This window comes from Papio anubis, chromosome 1, assembly GCF_008728515.1.
Source record: "Papio anubis isolate 15944 chromosome 1, Panubis1.0, whole genome shotgun sequence".
Taxonomy (NCBI): Eukaryota; Metazoa; Chordata; class Mammalia; order Primates; family Cercopithecidae; genus Papio; species Papio anubis.
The window spans coordinates 160,801,435-160,816,341 of record NC_044976.1 but is presented as its reverse complement, the minus strand read 5'-3'; the positions used below and the strand labels follow the sequence as shown (position 1 = coordinate 160,816,341).

General features: G+C 54.2%; 2 protein-coding genes across 14 annotated transcripts in view; one reads left to right on the top strand and one right to left on the bottom strand.

Annotated features, from left to right (window-relative positions):
- Nucleotides 1–743, top strand: part of LOC101025795 (maestro heat-like repeat-containing protein family member 7) — a 52,124-nt gene extending 51,381 nt beyond the window's left edge. For all 4 annotated transcript variants that reach the window (XM_009190386.3, XM_009190394.3, XM_009190383.3 and 1 more), the window contains one exon: nt 451–743. In XM_009190386.3, coding sequence (XP_009188650.2) covers nt 451–596 — 146 coding nt within the window. In that variant the 3' untranslated portion in view covers nt 597–743. The remainder of the gene's footprint in view (nt 1–450) is intronic.
- The window catches only part of KIF21B (kinesin family member 21B), a 75,151-nt gene that overhangs the window by 16,279 nt on the left and 43,965 nt on the right, over nt 1–14,907 (bottom strand). For 3 of the 10 annotated variants that reach the window (XM_031657288.1, XM_031657292.1, XM_031657286.1), the window contains 7 exons: nt 13,891–14,071; nt 11,275–11,439; nt 10,839–10,956; nt 9,568–9,738; nt 8,801–9,000; nt 8,079–8,285; nt 7,575–7,657 (listed from right to left, as the gene is read on the bottom strand). In XM_031657288.1, the coding sequence (XP_031513148.1) occupies nt 8,186–8,285; nt 8,801–9,000; nt 9,568–9,738; nt 10,839–10,956; nt 11,275–11,439; nt 13,891–14,071 (935 nt within the window). In that variant the 3' untranslated portion in view covers nt 7,575–7,657; nt 8,079–8,185. Of the gene's footprint in view, nt 1–3,473; nt 7,658–7,888; nt 8,286–8,800; nt 9,001–9,567; nt 9,739–10,838; nt 10,957–11,274; nt 11,440–13,890; nt 14,072–14,907 lie in introns of those variants that run through there. The other 7 variants (XM_021928815.2, XM_021928819.2, XM_021928813.2 and 4 more) reach the window with 3 other exon arrangements.

Below are 14,907 nucleotides of genomic sequence, written 5' to 3'. Positions count from 1 at the left end.
CTGGTCAGAGCCCTCCTGCCCCATGTTCACTCACACCCTCACCACCATGGAGCCCATTCATCAGCCAGGAGGATCCCTTGGGTTTCTTGTAGGAGAGACAGCGCTGGGCTCCCATATGTAGTTGAGTCCCTGGCTGCAGCTCTCTTTGAAGTCAGAGAACTTCACACATAGCTATTCTATGGGAAAGAGAGGATGCAGGGCCAGGGAGGGGCAGAGGAGAGGAGTGAGTGGTTGGTAATGGGTGCAGGGTGAGGAGCAAGTGGGCGTCACATCTCCCTGTGCTCACAGCAGCTATGTGGCCTTGCTTGCAACACAGCGTTGTGGACTCCTAGAAGAAACTCTTGCTCATAGTTTAAAATCCACCAGTCCTGACCCCATTGCCTGGTACCTGTCTGCCGCAGGGCCTAGGCCCTCCTGCAGCCCACTATCCTTTCTCTGTCTGTGTTTCAGCCCTAAGGCACATGCAGAGAGACTCTGACCCCATGGTCAGCTGCCTCACCACACAGACTTTCTATATCCTGGAAGCCAAGAAGAAGCTGCTACTGGCCAAGGCCCCGACCTCCTGCAGGAGGAGGCCCCAAAGGCACTACTTCTGAGCCTGCATCCTTGAGTCTCAGATGTAGGCCTGACCATCAGACCCTGTGACAATGGGGCCAGATTCCTGGCTCCTGCGCTAGAAATGGAGGTATATCCCTGCAGAATCTTTGTAATAAAAGGAAAAAGCATGCACCTTTGTGAAAATAGCTATTAGGTTGTCTTGCCAGTCAATTCTTGGCCTTCTGGGGTAGAGTCACTTGTGAGCCACCTTCTCTCCTGTGAACATCTGGGTCGGGGTGACCTTTCCCTGCTCTGCCCCTCTGCTCCCTTCTCCCATTCAGCCATGGGTCTGAGGCCAGAGCCAGCCGTTTCTTTTGAACCAACCTCAACTATGAGCCGAGGGGGAAGTAATGTTGGCATACATGAGGTGTTCTAGAATGCAGTTGTGATGGTAAGCAACAGAGTTGCTTAAGCAGGAAAGTGATTTATTAAAGGGTTGTTAGTGAAAAACCTCCTGGAAGATCAGAGAGTTTGGGTACCGCAGAGCCAGGGACAGGGCTGCTCTATAGAAACACCACCACGACTGGCCCTTGGCACAGCCCAAACCACACCCCATGTGTCAACACTCAGGCCTGGATACTTGTCCTGCAGTGCCCTGCCTCTGCCAGGGCAGTTTTGCTTTGTTACAAGCGATGATAAAAGATAGATCTTACTAAAAACCTATTAACAGGTCAAGTGCATTGGGATGAGACCCACCTCAAAGACTGCTCTGACACCCCCACAAGTCACCTCCTCACTTTGGTCAGGCATAAAATAACAGATACAAGGTAATGAATATATGGAAAGTAATGGATTCTAGGGCCATCTCTGTCCCAGGATGATTTTGGCCAACTCTGTTGGCCTCTATGGGCCTCAATTCTGTAAAATGTAAATTTATAAACAGAGAGTTGGGAAACATTATCCTTGTTTTTAAAACTCAACTTCAGACGCTGAGAAAAAGATCCCTTTTAAGATACCACCTAGTTCTGACAATTGAATGGCTCTTACCAAATTCTGAGAGGTGCCATTCCCTTGTGCCTGGGAAAGCTGCCCCATAGCTTATATCCTAAATGGAATTTTTCTTGACACTCTCTTGTTTTCCAACTTTTCTAAAGTAAGCAGATATTATGCATGTAATCTGGAAACAAAACACCACCCCACATTAAAAGAATACAAGAAGAGTCTCTTAACCCAGTGTTCCTGTCCCCCCAACATCCCGCAGGAGCCTTGGCATCCTCGAGAGACAGGATGAACTGCGTTTGGAAAAATTACCTTGTGTTGCAAACTTTCTGGGGGGTGCAGGGAGGAGCACAGCGGCAAGGAGGAACCAGAGGGCTGGAGTCCACTCCAGGTCTGGCCCGTGACCAGTTCCCCAGTGGCCAGTCTCTGGGTCTTGCCCACACATCCTGTCCAGCCTGCAGCTGGTCATGCGCAGGTGTCACTTCCTGCAGTTCACAGTGGGCTCTTCTGTCCCACTGTCAGGCAGGATCCTATGCAAAATACGGGCCTGTGGGGAGCGAGGGTGGGGCGGGGAGTGGCATTGGTGATGCTGGGTCAGCCAGCCAAAAACAGCTGTTCACAAGAAGCACCCTGCTCCCGGGCAAGAGGCTCTGTGCCTGCCAGCAGGGCTGGCAAGTCAGGACAACTCCGCCCACGTGTGTCTCCTTCCATGGCCCAGGGTCCTTCTCACTCACCAAGGCCTTTCTGTGAGGACCAGAAGCCTCTCTAGAGGAAACCTTCCCCAGAAAGCCTTTGCCCTCCCACCCACGGTGACTTCTGCCACCTACAGACTCCAGGAATTCCCTGGCCGAGCACCTGTCACAGCCAGGTGCTGGACAAGCAGCAGGGAACCTGTGCAGGCTGAGGAAGCAATTTGGTTTTATATTTGGGAAACAAAGCAAAGAGAGATCCCACTATATTCCTGATACAAAAATCAAGAAGGTAAGCTTTTTAATCAGTCATGGCTAGTGATGAAGATGTGGACTCTCCCTGAGGGGCCTCTCTGCCCAGGGGATGGGCCAGAATCTCCGGGAGTTGGTGAAACAATTTGTGGTTATCAAAAGGGAAATATGGGTTCTTAAAGACTGAAAAGCACTGATCTAGGAAAAAAAATCATGGTCACACATGGTGGCTCATGCTTGTAATTCCAGCACTTTGGGAGACTGAGATGGGAGGTAAGGCTTGAGCCCAGGAGTTCGAGACCAGCCTGGGCAACATAGAGAGATCGCATCTCTACTCAAAAAAAAAAAAAAAAAAAAAAAAAAAGAAAGAAAGAAAGAAAAAAAATACCTTTGTAGAGCTCTTTTCTTATATGATCTTTTTATAGTCTTGCCTTCTTTCCATAAGTGGCAAGGGACTGAGACACATCTGGCATGCACCACGCACAGCGTAGTCCAGGCCCTAGAGAGGCACATGTTACATTATCAAAAGGCAAAGGCTGCTGTGTTCTGGCAGGTCTAGATGCAGATCCTGGCTCTGTCCTCACTAGCTGTGATCCTGGGAAAGTCACTTCCATCCTGAGATCTTTCTCATTTCATAAAACGAGAATGTCACCTGTCACACAGGACAGTGAAGACACAATGAAAAATGCTCTCAACAGTGCCTAGGATATAGCAGGTGGTCCACAAATGCTGCTGCCCACTCTTCCAGCAACTGCATCTGCCTCAGGAGACCACATATGGAGTCTGGAGGAGAATGTGACACTCTCAAAGCTCTCTGTTTTCTAACTGGTGAAGCCCCAAACTCACAGCTCAGGAAGTTCTCATCAGGCTGGGCCCAGCCCCAGAGGCCTGCTGCACCCATTCACCCACCCACCCACCACCACTACCAACTCCCTCTCCAAAGGTCCCAGCCAAAAGTCAGCAGCCCCCCAGAAGGGGGCAGGGGACACCTCCACAGACATTGGTCATTCAGGTTTTATTTATGACAACTTCTTAGAACACACACATCCAATCTAGGAACAGAAATGTACAACATGAGGCTTAAATAAGTTTCATACACTATGTACAGCCATCGGCAGAGGTACAAAACATATATACACCTTGTGCTAGTCACATCGCGGAGGACAGCAGGAGTCTAATGAAGCCTGCAGCCTGGGCAGGGCATGATTGCTAGAAAAGAGCTGGTGGGCAGGGCAGGGCCCTGATTCATCTCAGGGGTCTTCTCTGACCCTCGGCTCTTTGTGAAGCAGTTTCTACTTCCTACTTCCCTGCAAGGCCCTCAGGACATGGTTCACGGGACTGAACTGGGGTGTGATGGGGGCTTCAAGATCATGAGTGCTGGGGATGGGGCAGGGGACAGAACAAAGATATCAAAGAAGACACAGAACTTTCCCTGCAAAATCTGTCCTTGCACACAAGACGGCAGGGAAGGATCTGGGAGTCAAGAGAGGAGGGCCAGGCCCAGGAAGGCCTGTGGGGCATTGGCCACTGACCAGGAGGCTATGCCAAGCGAGGAGAGCAGCGAGCAGTTGCCTGTTTGGGATGGCAAAGGGACACATACCACAGGTCCGGGACACACAGTGGGAAGTCACTGCTCCTGCAGGGCAGGTTCTGCCCACACAAACACGATGGTGAACAGACCAGGCACAGGCAACAACCAGGGGACATGCCTGCTCCCAGCCCAGACCACATCGGGGGATGCCCCCCAGAGCTGAGAGTTAGCAGGGCAAAGAAGTGTTATGTTCCCTAACTTCACTGCAGCCGCCTGCCGGTGTCTCCCTCCACCACATCAGGCACATGAGAAAGTCCCCGTGACCTCGTGTTTTCCCCATGTGGTTTTGTGCTTTAAACTGCCCTCTGCCCAGGCCACACAGCCCCAGACAGGCAGCAGGGCTGGACAGCTGAGGATGAAGAGATTCCTAGGCTGAATCCAGGACGAGGCCATTCCCAGATCCACCGCTGTCCCTTCCCAAGGGGCTGAAGGTGGCACTCTGACCACCTCAAAGGCTTGGGTGTGCCAGCCTCCGCCTGTTAGTCTTTCCTCCTTCCTTGGAAATCTCGCAAGGCAGCTCCAGGCGCTGCCTTTGAGAGTTCCGGCTGCCTCAGAGGAGTCCGTCACTCACATGAAAGCAAATACTGAACTGACTGACAGTGAGGACGGGGCCCCGGCACAGGACTATGCTGAAGAGGCCCAAGGGCAGTGGGGATGGAAGACTCCTTCTATCCAGGGAACCCGCTCATAAGCTTCGAAAGCACAAAGTGGGGCTTGACCCAGGAGACAGGGAATCAGAGCAAGCTCTTCAGGCTCACTAGGGCTAGGACTCAGCCTGAACTCAGGCATTTAGAGATTTGGGGTGCGGGGTTTAGAGAGCGCTTTACTCCTGGTCCCATGGTATACAGATGTGGCTGGGCCTGACAAGGCTCAGATCTTAAGATGGGCACAGAAGGGTGAGAAGTTAGCTGGCGAGTCCCAGAATTCGAGGCCTGGTCTGAGCAAGGGCAGCCCTCTGTCCCAGACACAGGCATCCCCAGTCTCACTTTGGACAGAGGCAACCTGGGAGGAACTTCCCGGGCCCGGGTCTATCCAGTCTGCCTGCGAGACCCTGCCATTGTGCTCAAATCACAACCATTTTGTGCTTCCAACACTTAGGGTGCTTGTGCAGTGATTGGAGCTGGGGGCCTGCCCCCTAACGATGGACCCTGGACATCCCTGAAAGAGTGGGCAGAGACTCCAACTCTCATGGAGCAAAACTTGGGGTGTCTCAGGGATGCTGGGCTCAGGGCTCCCGAAGGACTTCAAGTTTAGAGAGTCAATGACACTTGCCAGGACAGCAGAGCTGGCCCCGCCGTGAGGTAGCTGACCCATCGGAAACAGCGGAAAATGGGCAATGATGATGAGCACCTCTCGCGGGGCCGTAAGATCACACTTCGTGTGAGAACACGCCTTGCAGCTACAGTGCAGTCACCCCAGGTGGGGCATCCCCCGCCCAGCTGTGGGAGCTCAGGGGACAGAGTCTTATGTGTTTCTATCGCTTGTAAACAGTCATGCGGACGGATTCTTTCTTACAGGTTGCAAGGTCAAAACCTTCTGTTCAGGTGGGGAGGGATGGAGAGGAGTGGGAAGAGATTTGTGGCCACATCTCAGAGCTAAGGGGTTACCCAGCACCCCCAGGGTGGCCAGAGGAAGAAGGATTTCCAGTCATTGCAGACAGACTGTTCAGGTCCTGGGAGACCAGCATCTGAGGCAGTCTCCTTCCTGCCATCAGCAGGCCCAGACTTCAATACCACTTCCAGCAGGGCCAGCACCAGCAGGACAGCCTTCTTAGCCTCTGTGGCAGCTCCGAGGAGGGCACGGGGAAGGGACCAGGCCTCACTTAACCTCCACGGGGGCCTGCCTCCCCACAACACTGGGCGCCACATGGAGAGGGCTCCAAGTGCCCTGGCCCAAGATGGAGAGGAGCCAAGGGCAGAAACACAGAACCACCTCCAGTAAGTCCAAGTCACTGCGTCCTCTGAAGGGAGGTGGGGCTGGCTCTTGGCTCCCAGACTGAAGCCGGGAAGCACAAGACCAGCGAAGCAAGGGAAAAACAGAGTGGGCAACTTTGGGTGGGGGTGGGGCGGGGGAGAGGGATGGAGCTCAGTACCTCCCAAGGCCCACTCCTGTAATTCCAGAGTTTCCCCAACAGGGGGCGCCAGAACACTGATTTAACAACCTCCCCGGAGCTCGGTGTCCTGAGCTCGGTGTCCCCAGCCCCGGGGCAGAGGAACTGCCGACGCCCTCCTCCTTGATAATTTCCTACAAGGGAGGGCCTGCGCTCCATGCCAGTTTTAAGGCTGAAAATGTGTCTCCTGAATAACCAGAGAGAGAGAAGCTGGAGAGACTCCCCGGCCCAGTGCGGGGCTGCAGGGCTGGGGAGGGGCGGGGGCTAGGGTGCTGGGCCGTCTTCCCCATCCGAGCCGCCTCCCAGCAGACACAGCCCCCACGCTGCTTCCTACGTGGCCCACGCAGGACTCTGGGTTGGAACCCCGGGGCCTGGGCTGTGGGGTGAGCGCCCCCGCCTTCCCAGGGGCGCTGGGCACCAGACCTCGCGAGTGAGAAGACACATGTGGTGCCACGGGCATGGCTGGTGTAAGGCTGCCCGGCACGGGTGCCAGGCCCCCGGGACGGAGGAAGGCACTGAGCGTCAGGCGGCCTAGAGGCCAGGGGGTACGCTAGAAGGCTCCCTGGGGGCTGTGTCGGGGACAGGTCCAAGCTGCAGAGTGAAAGGAGCAGTTCCCTCCTCCGCAAAGCAAACAGAGGAGGCGGCCCTGGAGGGCCGGGGCAGCGGACTCCCTTTGGAATTTCTGGCCCCCAAGAGCTGAGGGAAAGAATATATGGGAAGAAACTTCAAGTCAGTTTCCAGGAGGCAACAGCAAAAAATAAAAATAACAAAATAAATAACTGAAGTATTTCTGACTGTCTCCCCAAAGGAATCTTTCTAGCAGCTCTATCTTGGCCCCATCTGAAAGGGACCCCAGGGAATTGTTGGGGCCAGCTGGGGCTATCTGCGGGTGGCCAGAGGGTTAAGGGTTAGCTGCAAGGCCCAGCCGCCCACACCTGGTTTCCTTAGCTACCTGAGGACTATCTTTTTGGGCTCAGAGGCAGGTGCAGTGGCTCTAGAGGCTGGGCTGGGAGGCGGGGGGAGGCCAGCTCCTCGGAAGGGTGGGATGGGGCCAGGCTGCTGCACCTCCCCACAGGGCCCCACCACTGGGCCAAAGGCCTGAGAAAGGGGCAGAGCCAGTTCAGCAGGAGACAAGGTGGCCAGGACCACTGGGAGTGGAACAAGAAGGGATAATGCCCTTTGGCTTCACAGCTTGATTTCCTCCCCAGCCCCTCTCTCACCCAGAGGCTCCAGAGAGGCAGGAGAGAGACTGAGGGAACAGTGTCCTGTGGGAAGGCCAAGGGAGAGGGAGGAGGACAGGAGAGGGGGCCATGCCCTCTGTCCCCAGGGCAGCTGGCCCCATCGGCTGGGTCACAGCTTCCCTTCCATGCTGTCCAGGCTGCCGGGGTCGAGGGTCCGGGGGCATCCCTCTGACCTCACTCCTAGGGTGGGCCGCTGTGGGGTAACCGCCGGACACTCCAGAACTTCACCGTCAGGTCACTGGGGTGGAGGACAAAGTGGAGGGGCATGGGTCAGCTCTTACAGTGAGCTCAGCTGGTTGCCCCCAAAAGTAGAGGATGAACTGGATTCCCCAAACTCCCCAAATGCGGTTGGGGCTGGGAGGCAAGCATCGCTTACGGGGAGGTGGACTGCAGGTGGTGGGGTGCTGGGCAGATGGAGAGGCCTGTGCACTCGGAGGCCCCCGGGGGAGCTTTGTCATGGGTTTTTTTGGGGGGGATGTTTTGTTCTGTCCAGGCCTGAAGTCTCCCCCATCTGCTCCCTGGCACCCATCTCCTGGGGCCTGTCCCACTGTTCATGCTCGGGAGAGGATGATGGGAGCAGGAGGGACAGGCAGGGCACCTCTCTGGGCCAGGCAGGACAGGAAGGGAGAGGAAGAAGGAGGAGTAAAATAATCTCATACCGTTAAGAAGCAGCTCAGATCGAAGTGGGGAAAGAGAGGGAAAAGGAAAGAGGGGGAAAAGGAAAGAGGGGAAGAATGAGAGAGGAGACAGGGAGAGATGGGGAGGGTCAGGGCAGGGTGGTGGCGCGGCCCTTTATGGCCAGGACTCGGCGAGGAAGGCAGGGGGTGAGTCCAGGGACGTAATTCCACAACTTTACCCGGCAGTCACTGTGGGGGGAGAGAGGCGAGGACAGAGAGGAGAGGTGGGAGGAGATGGGAAGGGGAAGGGAGAGAAGGGACAAAGTCGGAACAAGAAAGAAAGCCGTCTGAGTAGCACCCCATGGGACAGAGGGCCTGGGGGCTCCCCAAGCAGGGGGCCAGAGCAGGAGGCGTGTGTAAGAGACATGGTCTGGGGACTGGCAGGGCTGCTCTGTGCTCTGAGAGATACCTGGACGGGGGAAGACAGCCAGGGAAGGGGAGGGTAGGAAGGGCTTGGAGACAAGCGGGCAAGGCCTGGCCCGGGGCCCAGTACCTTCCCCCTCCCCTGCCTAGCGCAGTGCCCAGCATATGGTGGGCACCCACTGAAGGCTGGCACAGGCTAGGTATGCAAAGGAGGCCACCATGGAATCTGCTCTGTGAACCGAGCCTGTGGGGACAACTGCAGGGCCCTGAGCCTCCCAGCCTCCCCTGCCCATACCAGGAGATAAGGGGAGCAGAGGCAGATCTCTCTGTCCAGCACCCACCTGGAGGCTGTGAAGATGTGCTTGGCATTGGTGCAGATGGCATTGATGGGGCTGTCGTGCCCCTTGATCTCACCGATGGGCGTGAAGTTGTCCACGTTCCAGACCTTGATGACGCCCGCACGGCAGGCGCTAAGCAGCATGGGGCGGCCTGGGATGAAGGCCAGGGCGCACACCCAGTCCTTGTGTGCATTGGGGATTTGCTGCGGGAGGATCAGGGCTGGTGAGGGCTGGGGGAGGTGGTGAGGGAGAGAACCTGCCCCAGGGCCCCTCTTGCTAGTAGTGGAGCTACTTTCCAGGGTTCCCTGGCCTCTAGACCTGCCACACAGGCAGGTGACACTGGTTCCAGGAGCCATGCTAGGTGGCCTGTGCTGTGGGCTTTAGGAGACCAGAGATGGGTCCCTCTGCTCTTCTTCCCAGGTTCAAGCCTAAGATCCTGCCCTGGCAGAGAACCCTTCAGCCCTCACATGGGTCAGGCTAAAACACAAATGCTCCCAGGAAAGGAATTGGGTAACTGAGCTTCACATTCAAACACAAGAGCTGAGAGCAAAGGCTTTGCTGAGGGCAGGTTGCCTAAGGGGGAGGTGTGGCATCAGGAAAGGCTGTGGGTAGGGAAGGGAGGATAGAGACAGTGGAGGAAGAGGGAGAACAGGAGGGCTTGGGCAGCTGTGAAAACCATCCGGCCTGGGGCCCAGGGTCTCCAAGGCTCTGCGTGTGCTATGGGAACCACCCCACCCGAGTCTACCCTCTCCCCTTCCTCCTGACCCCACCTGGATGAGCTCCTGCTGGTCTAGGTCCCACTTCTTGATGCCATTATCTCGGGAGCCACTGAACAGGATGTCTCCCTGGATGGCGAGACACTCGATGCCGTCGTAGTGCGGGGGCTCAAAGTTGTGAGTGGGGCCAATGGTGCCCGTCACACACTCGCCCAGCTCGAACATCTGCGGGAGGAGGGGCCAGTAGGGAGAGGCCAAGTGGGAGGAGGGAAGGCAGGACCCAGGGGCCTGAAGACACAGGAGTCTGGCTAGGGTGAGAGCCACTGCCCTCTGGGGAGAGGAGCTTCCCAGCAGGTGAAGGTTCCTGGAGGTGGGGCTGCTCCTTCCACGGGCCTGGGAACACTGACGGTTCAGGTCTTGACCCTTCCCGTGGACACTGGGGCAAGGGTGGGGGGAGACCAACTCAAGTAATGCAGGGGTGAATCAGCTCATCACGCCAAGACCCCACAGCTCAACGGGCAGCTGCTAAGGAGAAAGGTGGGTTTGGGGTGTGAGCCTCCCTCTAGAATTCTTTTGTTTTTTACTAAATGGTCACCATAATCCCACCACCCCTGAGAATCCTGCTTCCTTCTAGTTTCTTTTTTGTTAGAGGCTGAGTCTCACTCTGTTGCCCAGGCTGAAGTACAGTGGCTCAAACTCAGCTCACTGCAACCTCTGCCTCCCAGGTTCAAGCGATTCTCCTGCCTCAACCTCCTGAGTAGCTGGGACTACAGGCACCCGACACCATGCCTGGCTAATGTTTTGTATTTTTAGTACAGGCAGGGTTTCACCATGTTGGCCAGGCTGGTCTCAAACTCCTGACCTCAAGTGATCCTCCCACTTCAGCCTCCCAAATTGCTAGGATTACAGGCATCAGCCACCACGCCTGGCCTGCTTCCTTTCAGCTTCTGACTGTGTATGGACAGTTTTCAATGGCATAATCAGAGAGCAAACAAATTAGTGTTGTTTGTCTACTTCATGTTTGGTTTGCTATTTATCATTTTAATAGCTGCAATGTATCCCATTTAGTGGATTTTCCATAATTTGATTGTTATTCTACCCTTCAACATTTAAGTTATGAATTTTTCACCAGTTACAAAATAATGCTGCAATCTATAACTTTCTGCACATAACTTCTTGCCTTCTTTGGGGTGATTTCTTCAGCAAACATCCCCAGAAGGCTTCTAATTTTTCGTGGGTACTCCCAAGGCAATAGAGGGCAAAGACTGGGGAGAGTGGAAGACCAGCCCTGACCCAGGCCTCAGAGCTGAGGCAGCCCCAGATACCTTAACGTAGTGGTCCTTGGAGCCAGTCACCACAAGGTCGTGCTGGCTGGCTGTCTGGGTGACCGTCAGGCACATCACAGGACCGATGTGGCCAGTCAGCTTGCCGACAGGCTGGAACCTACAGTGGGAAGAGGCCCAGCCGGGGTAGGTGAATTAGAGGGGACCCTGGCTTGGGGTGGGGTGTCTGCCCCAGAACAAACAGGCCTGGTCAGGGTACTCACCCACCCGCGCTTGGTTAAGGCAAGATCAAGAATCTAGACAACAGCTGCCCTGCATCCCAGCAGTCTCACTAGAGAGGGCACAGGCCCAGCAGCATGGGGGGAATAAAGGTGTTGCTGAGGTCCTACCCACCCTGGGGTGGGTCCCCCTGAGCCAAGACCTGGGGACCTTGCCTGGGCATGCCAACACCCCCTCTCTCCCCAGGTATCACGCTGACCTGCTAAGCTCCCAGATGCGGACGGCATTGCCCGAGGCGGCGTACAGCATGGTGCCCGAAGGGCTGAGGGCGATCTGGTTGATCTGATGCTCACCCTGAGCACTGGTGATGGCACGGGTGGACGTGGCGGCACAGGCATCCCCTGAGATCACCTGGCCTGAGGATCTGCCCATAAGGGAGAAAGGCAAGGCCAGAGGTCAAAACAATCCATGTGCACAGTGCAGGGAACCCATAAAACTTCACTAAGACCAGCCCAAATAACCCACTTCTAGGAAGTCTTCCTTGACTGACAGAGAAGAGCAATAGCTTTTCCCATAAGTGAGAGCCAGGGGAGAGCTCCACTCCAGTAGCCGGTGAGTCAACTCCCCATGTGGCCTGCCTATGTGCCTGGTCACTGGCTTGGAAAGATGGCAAGGCTCAGTCATGAGACTGGGTGTGAACCTGGATCTTCCGGAAATCAACCTCTCTGAGTCTCAGTTTCCTCATCTGTTAAAAGAAGTGATTATACCCATTCTGTTTACTTTTTTTTTTTTTTTCCTGAGATGGAGTTTCGCTCTTGTTGCCCAGGCTGAAGCGCAATGGCGTGATCTTGGCTCACCGCAACCTCTGCCTCCCGGGTTCAAGCGATTCTCCTGCCTCACCCTCCTGAGTAGCTGGGACTGTAGGCATGCACCACCATGCCAGGTTAATTTTTATTTTTAGTAGAGACGGGTTTCTTCATATTGGTCAGGCTGGTCTTGAACTCCTAACCTCAGGTGATCCGCCTGCCTCAGCCTCCCAAAGTGCTAGGATTACAGGCATGAGCCACCACACCCAGCCTGTTTACATTTATTTATTTGTTTGTTTGAGATGGAGTTTCACTCTTGTTGCCCAGGCTGGAGTGCAATGGTGCAATGTCGGCTCACTGCAATCTCCACCTCCCGGGTTCAAGCGATTCTCCTGCCTCAGCCTCCTGAGTAGCTGGGATTACAGGCATGTGCCACCATGCCTGGCTAATTCTGTATTTTTAGTAGAGATGGGGTTTCACCATGTCGGTTAGGCTTGTCTAGAACTCCCGACCTTAGGTGATCTGCCCGCCTCGGCCTCCCAAAGTGCTGGGATTATAGGCGTGAGCCACCAGGCCCAGCCTTGTTTACTTTTTTTTTTTAAAGACTTAATTTTTTTTAAGGCTAGTTTTAGGTTCACAGCAAAACTAAGCACAAGATACAGATATTTCTCACATGCCCCTGCCCCCACACAGGCACAGTCTCCCCTGTTATCAACCAGAAAGCTGCCTGGGTTTTCATTATGAACCCATGTTGACATGTTGTATTGCCCAAGTCCACAGTTCACGTTCAGGTTCACTCTTGGTGTTGTACCTTCTAAGGGTTTGAACGAATGTATAATGGCATGCATCTACCATTATAGCATCATACAGAATAATTTCACTGCCCTAAAAACCCTCTGTTTATTTATTCATTATTATTATTATTATTATTATTGTTATTTTTTTTTTTTTTTTTTTACGACGGAGTCTTGCTCTGTCCCCCTGGCTGGAGTGCAGTGGCGCGATCTCGGCTCACTGCAAGCTCCGCCTCCCAGGTTCCTGCCATTCTCCTGCCTCAGCCTCCCAAGTAGCTGGGACTACAGGCACCTGCCACCGCGCCCGGCTAATTTTTTGTATTTTTAGTAGAGACGGGGTTTCACCATGGTCTCGATCTCCTGACCTTGTGATCCGCCCGCCTCGGCCTCCCAAAGTGCTGGGATTACAGGCGTGAGCCACCGCGCCCGGCCTATTATTATTTTTTGAGACAAGGTTTGCTCTATCGGCCAGATTGGAGTGCAATGGCACAAACATGGCTCACTGCAGCCTTGACCTCCTGGGCTCAAGCAACGTTCCACCTCAGCCTGCTGAGTAGCTGGGACTACAGGCACGCACCACCATGCTCAGCTAATTAAAATATTTTTTTTTTGTAGAGACAGAGTTTCCCTTTGTTGCCCAGGCTGGTCTTGAACTCGTGGTCTCAAGTGATCCTCCTGCTTCAGCCTCCAAAATACCTGGGATTATAGGCATGAGCCACTGTGCCCAGCCTGTTTACTTTTTAAGGATCAAATTAATAGATTGTATTACAGTGTTAATGTAAGGATGTAGTATGACTTCTGCTAAAAAAAACCACAATCTTTATTTTGCAAGGCTCTTGGTCTCAGTTCTGCCTCCCCTGCCCTATGCCTGTGTGTCTGAGACTGTCGGGGCAGGGCTCAGGGCCATGACTGGGTAGTCACCTATACAGGCAGTGTCCAGCATGGCTTTGGGGGCTCGCCCTGTTTCCTAGCTCCTCTTTCAGACTCATAGGATGATATCTAACACACCTCAAGGGTCAGGGTTTGGGGGACTGGGCCGTGGGTAGAGGCCAGGCAGGCCAAAAATCCTCTAGTGGTGCTACCCCAGACACTGTCTCCCAAACCAAGAGATCTCACCTTGTATCCCAGGGTCAAGCAAGTTCATAGGCTGGTAATGGTCTTTGTGCCCATGTAGCAGGGCTGTGCTGTGCTGAGTGGGTCACTTGGGCTGGGAGCATTTGCACCCAACCCAGCCTGCTGTAGCCCACCACTGCGAGGCAGGTGAGGGGTACTCACGTGAGAGTCCGAATGCACTTAGCTGAGTCCCGGATGTCCCACACCTTGATGTAGGAGGTGGACACGGAGAACACAAGCCCCGAGTGGCTGCAGTACTTGATGGAGACCACATTGTTGGGGTGGCCCTTTAGAGCTGCGATCTCCTGTCCCGTAACCAAGTTCCACATCTTGCAGCTTCGGTCTGTGAGAGATGGGAGGAAGCCACAGGGAGGGGAGGGATGTCAGCCACTAGGGGGCGTAGCTCTGCCTCTGCAGGGGCTGCCCAGGGTAGGGGAAAGGGATCCAGAGAGCTCCAGAGGATGGAGCTCCAGTTCTGAGAGAAACACACACACACGTGTGCTCACTGGCATGTGTGTGTGCTAGTAAAAACTCAGGGGAGAGAGAATTCCCTCAGAACTTCAGAGCAGGGTTCCTCAAGCAAACTTTCCACTAACACCAGAGTTCTGTGAGCCACACTGCTAAGGTGTCCAGGGCTAAAATAAAATTCTTAAGCTTTTATGATGCCTGTTCCTCCAAACGCTAATTGCTGACAAAGTAAATGAACCAGTGCAAGCAAATGTTATGGGAAAACTTGGAATCAATCAATCACACCTAGATTGACAGCTATCCCCCTACTGCCGTGGAGAGCTATATTTATGCTTGTGTTTTAGTATGCGTGTCTATTACAGACTAGTTCTGTTGGTAAAATGAATGAATGAATGAATGAATGAGTAAATAAATAATTCTGTATTTACTTAGTGAGATACGGTCTTGCCCTGTTGCCCAGGCTGGAGTGTAATTGCACAAACACAGCTCACTGCAGCCTTCACCTCCTGGACTCAAACGATCCTCCCACCTCAGCCTCCTGAGTAGCTGGGACTACAGGCACATGTCATTGTGACTAATTTTTTATTTTTTGTAGACACAGGGTCTCACTATGTTGCCCGCCCAGATAGTCTCAGACTCCTGGGCTCAAGAGATTCTCCCGCCTCATGCTTCCAAAGTGCTGCAATTATAGGTATGAGCCATTGTGCCCAG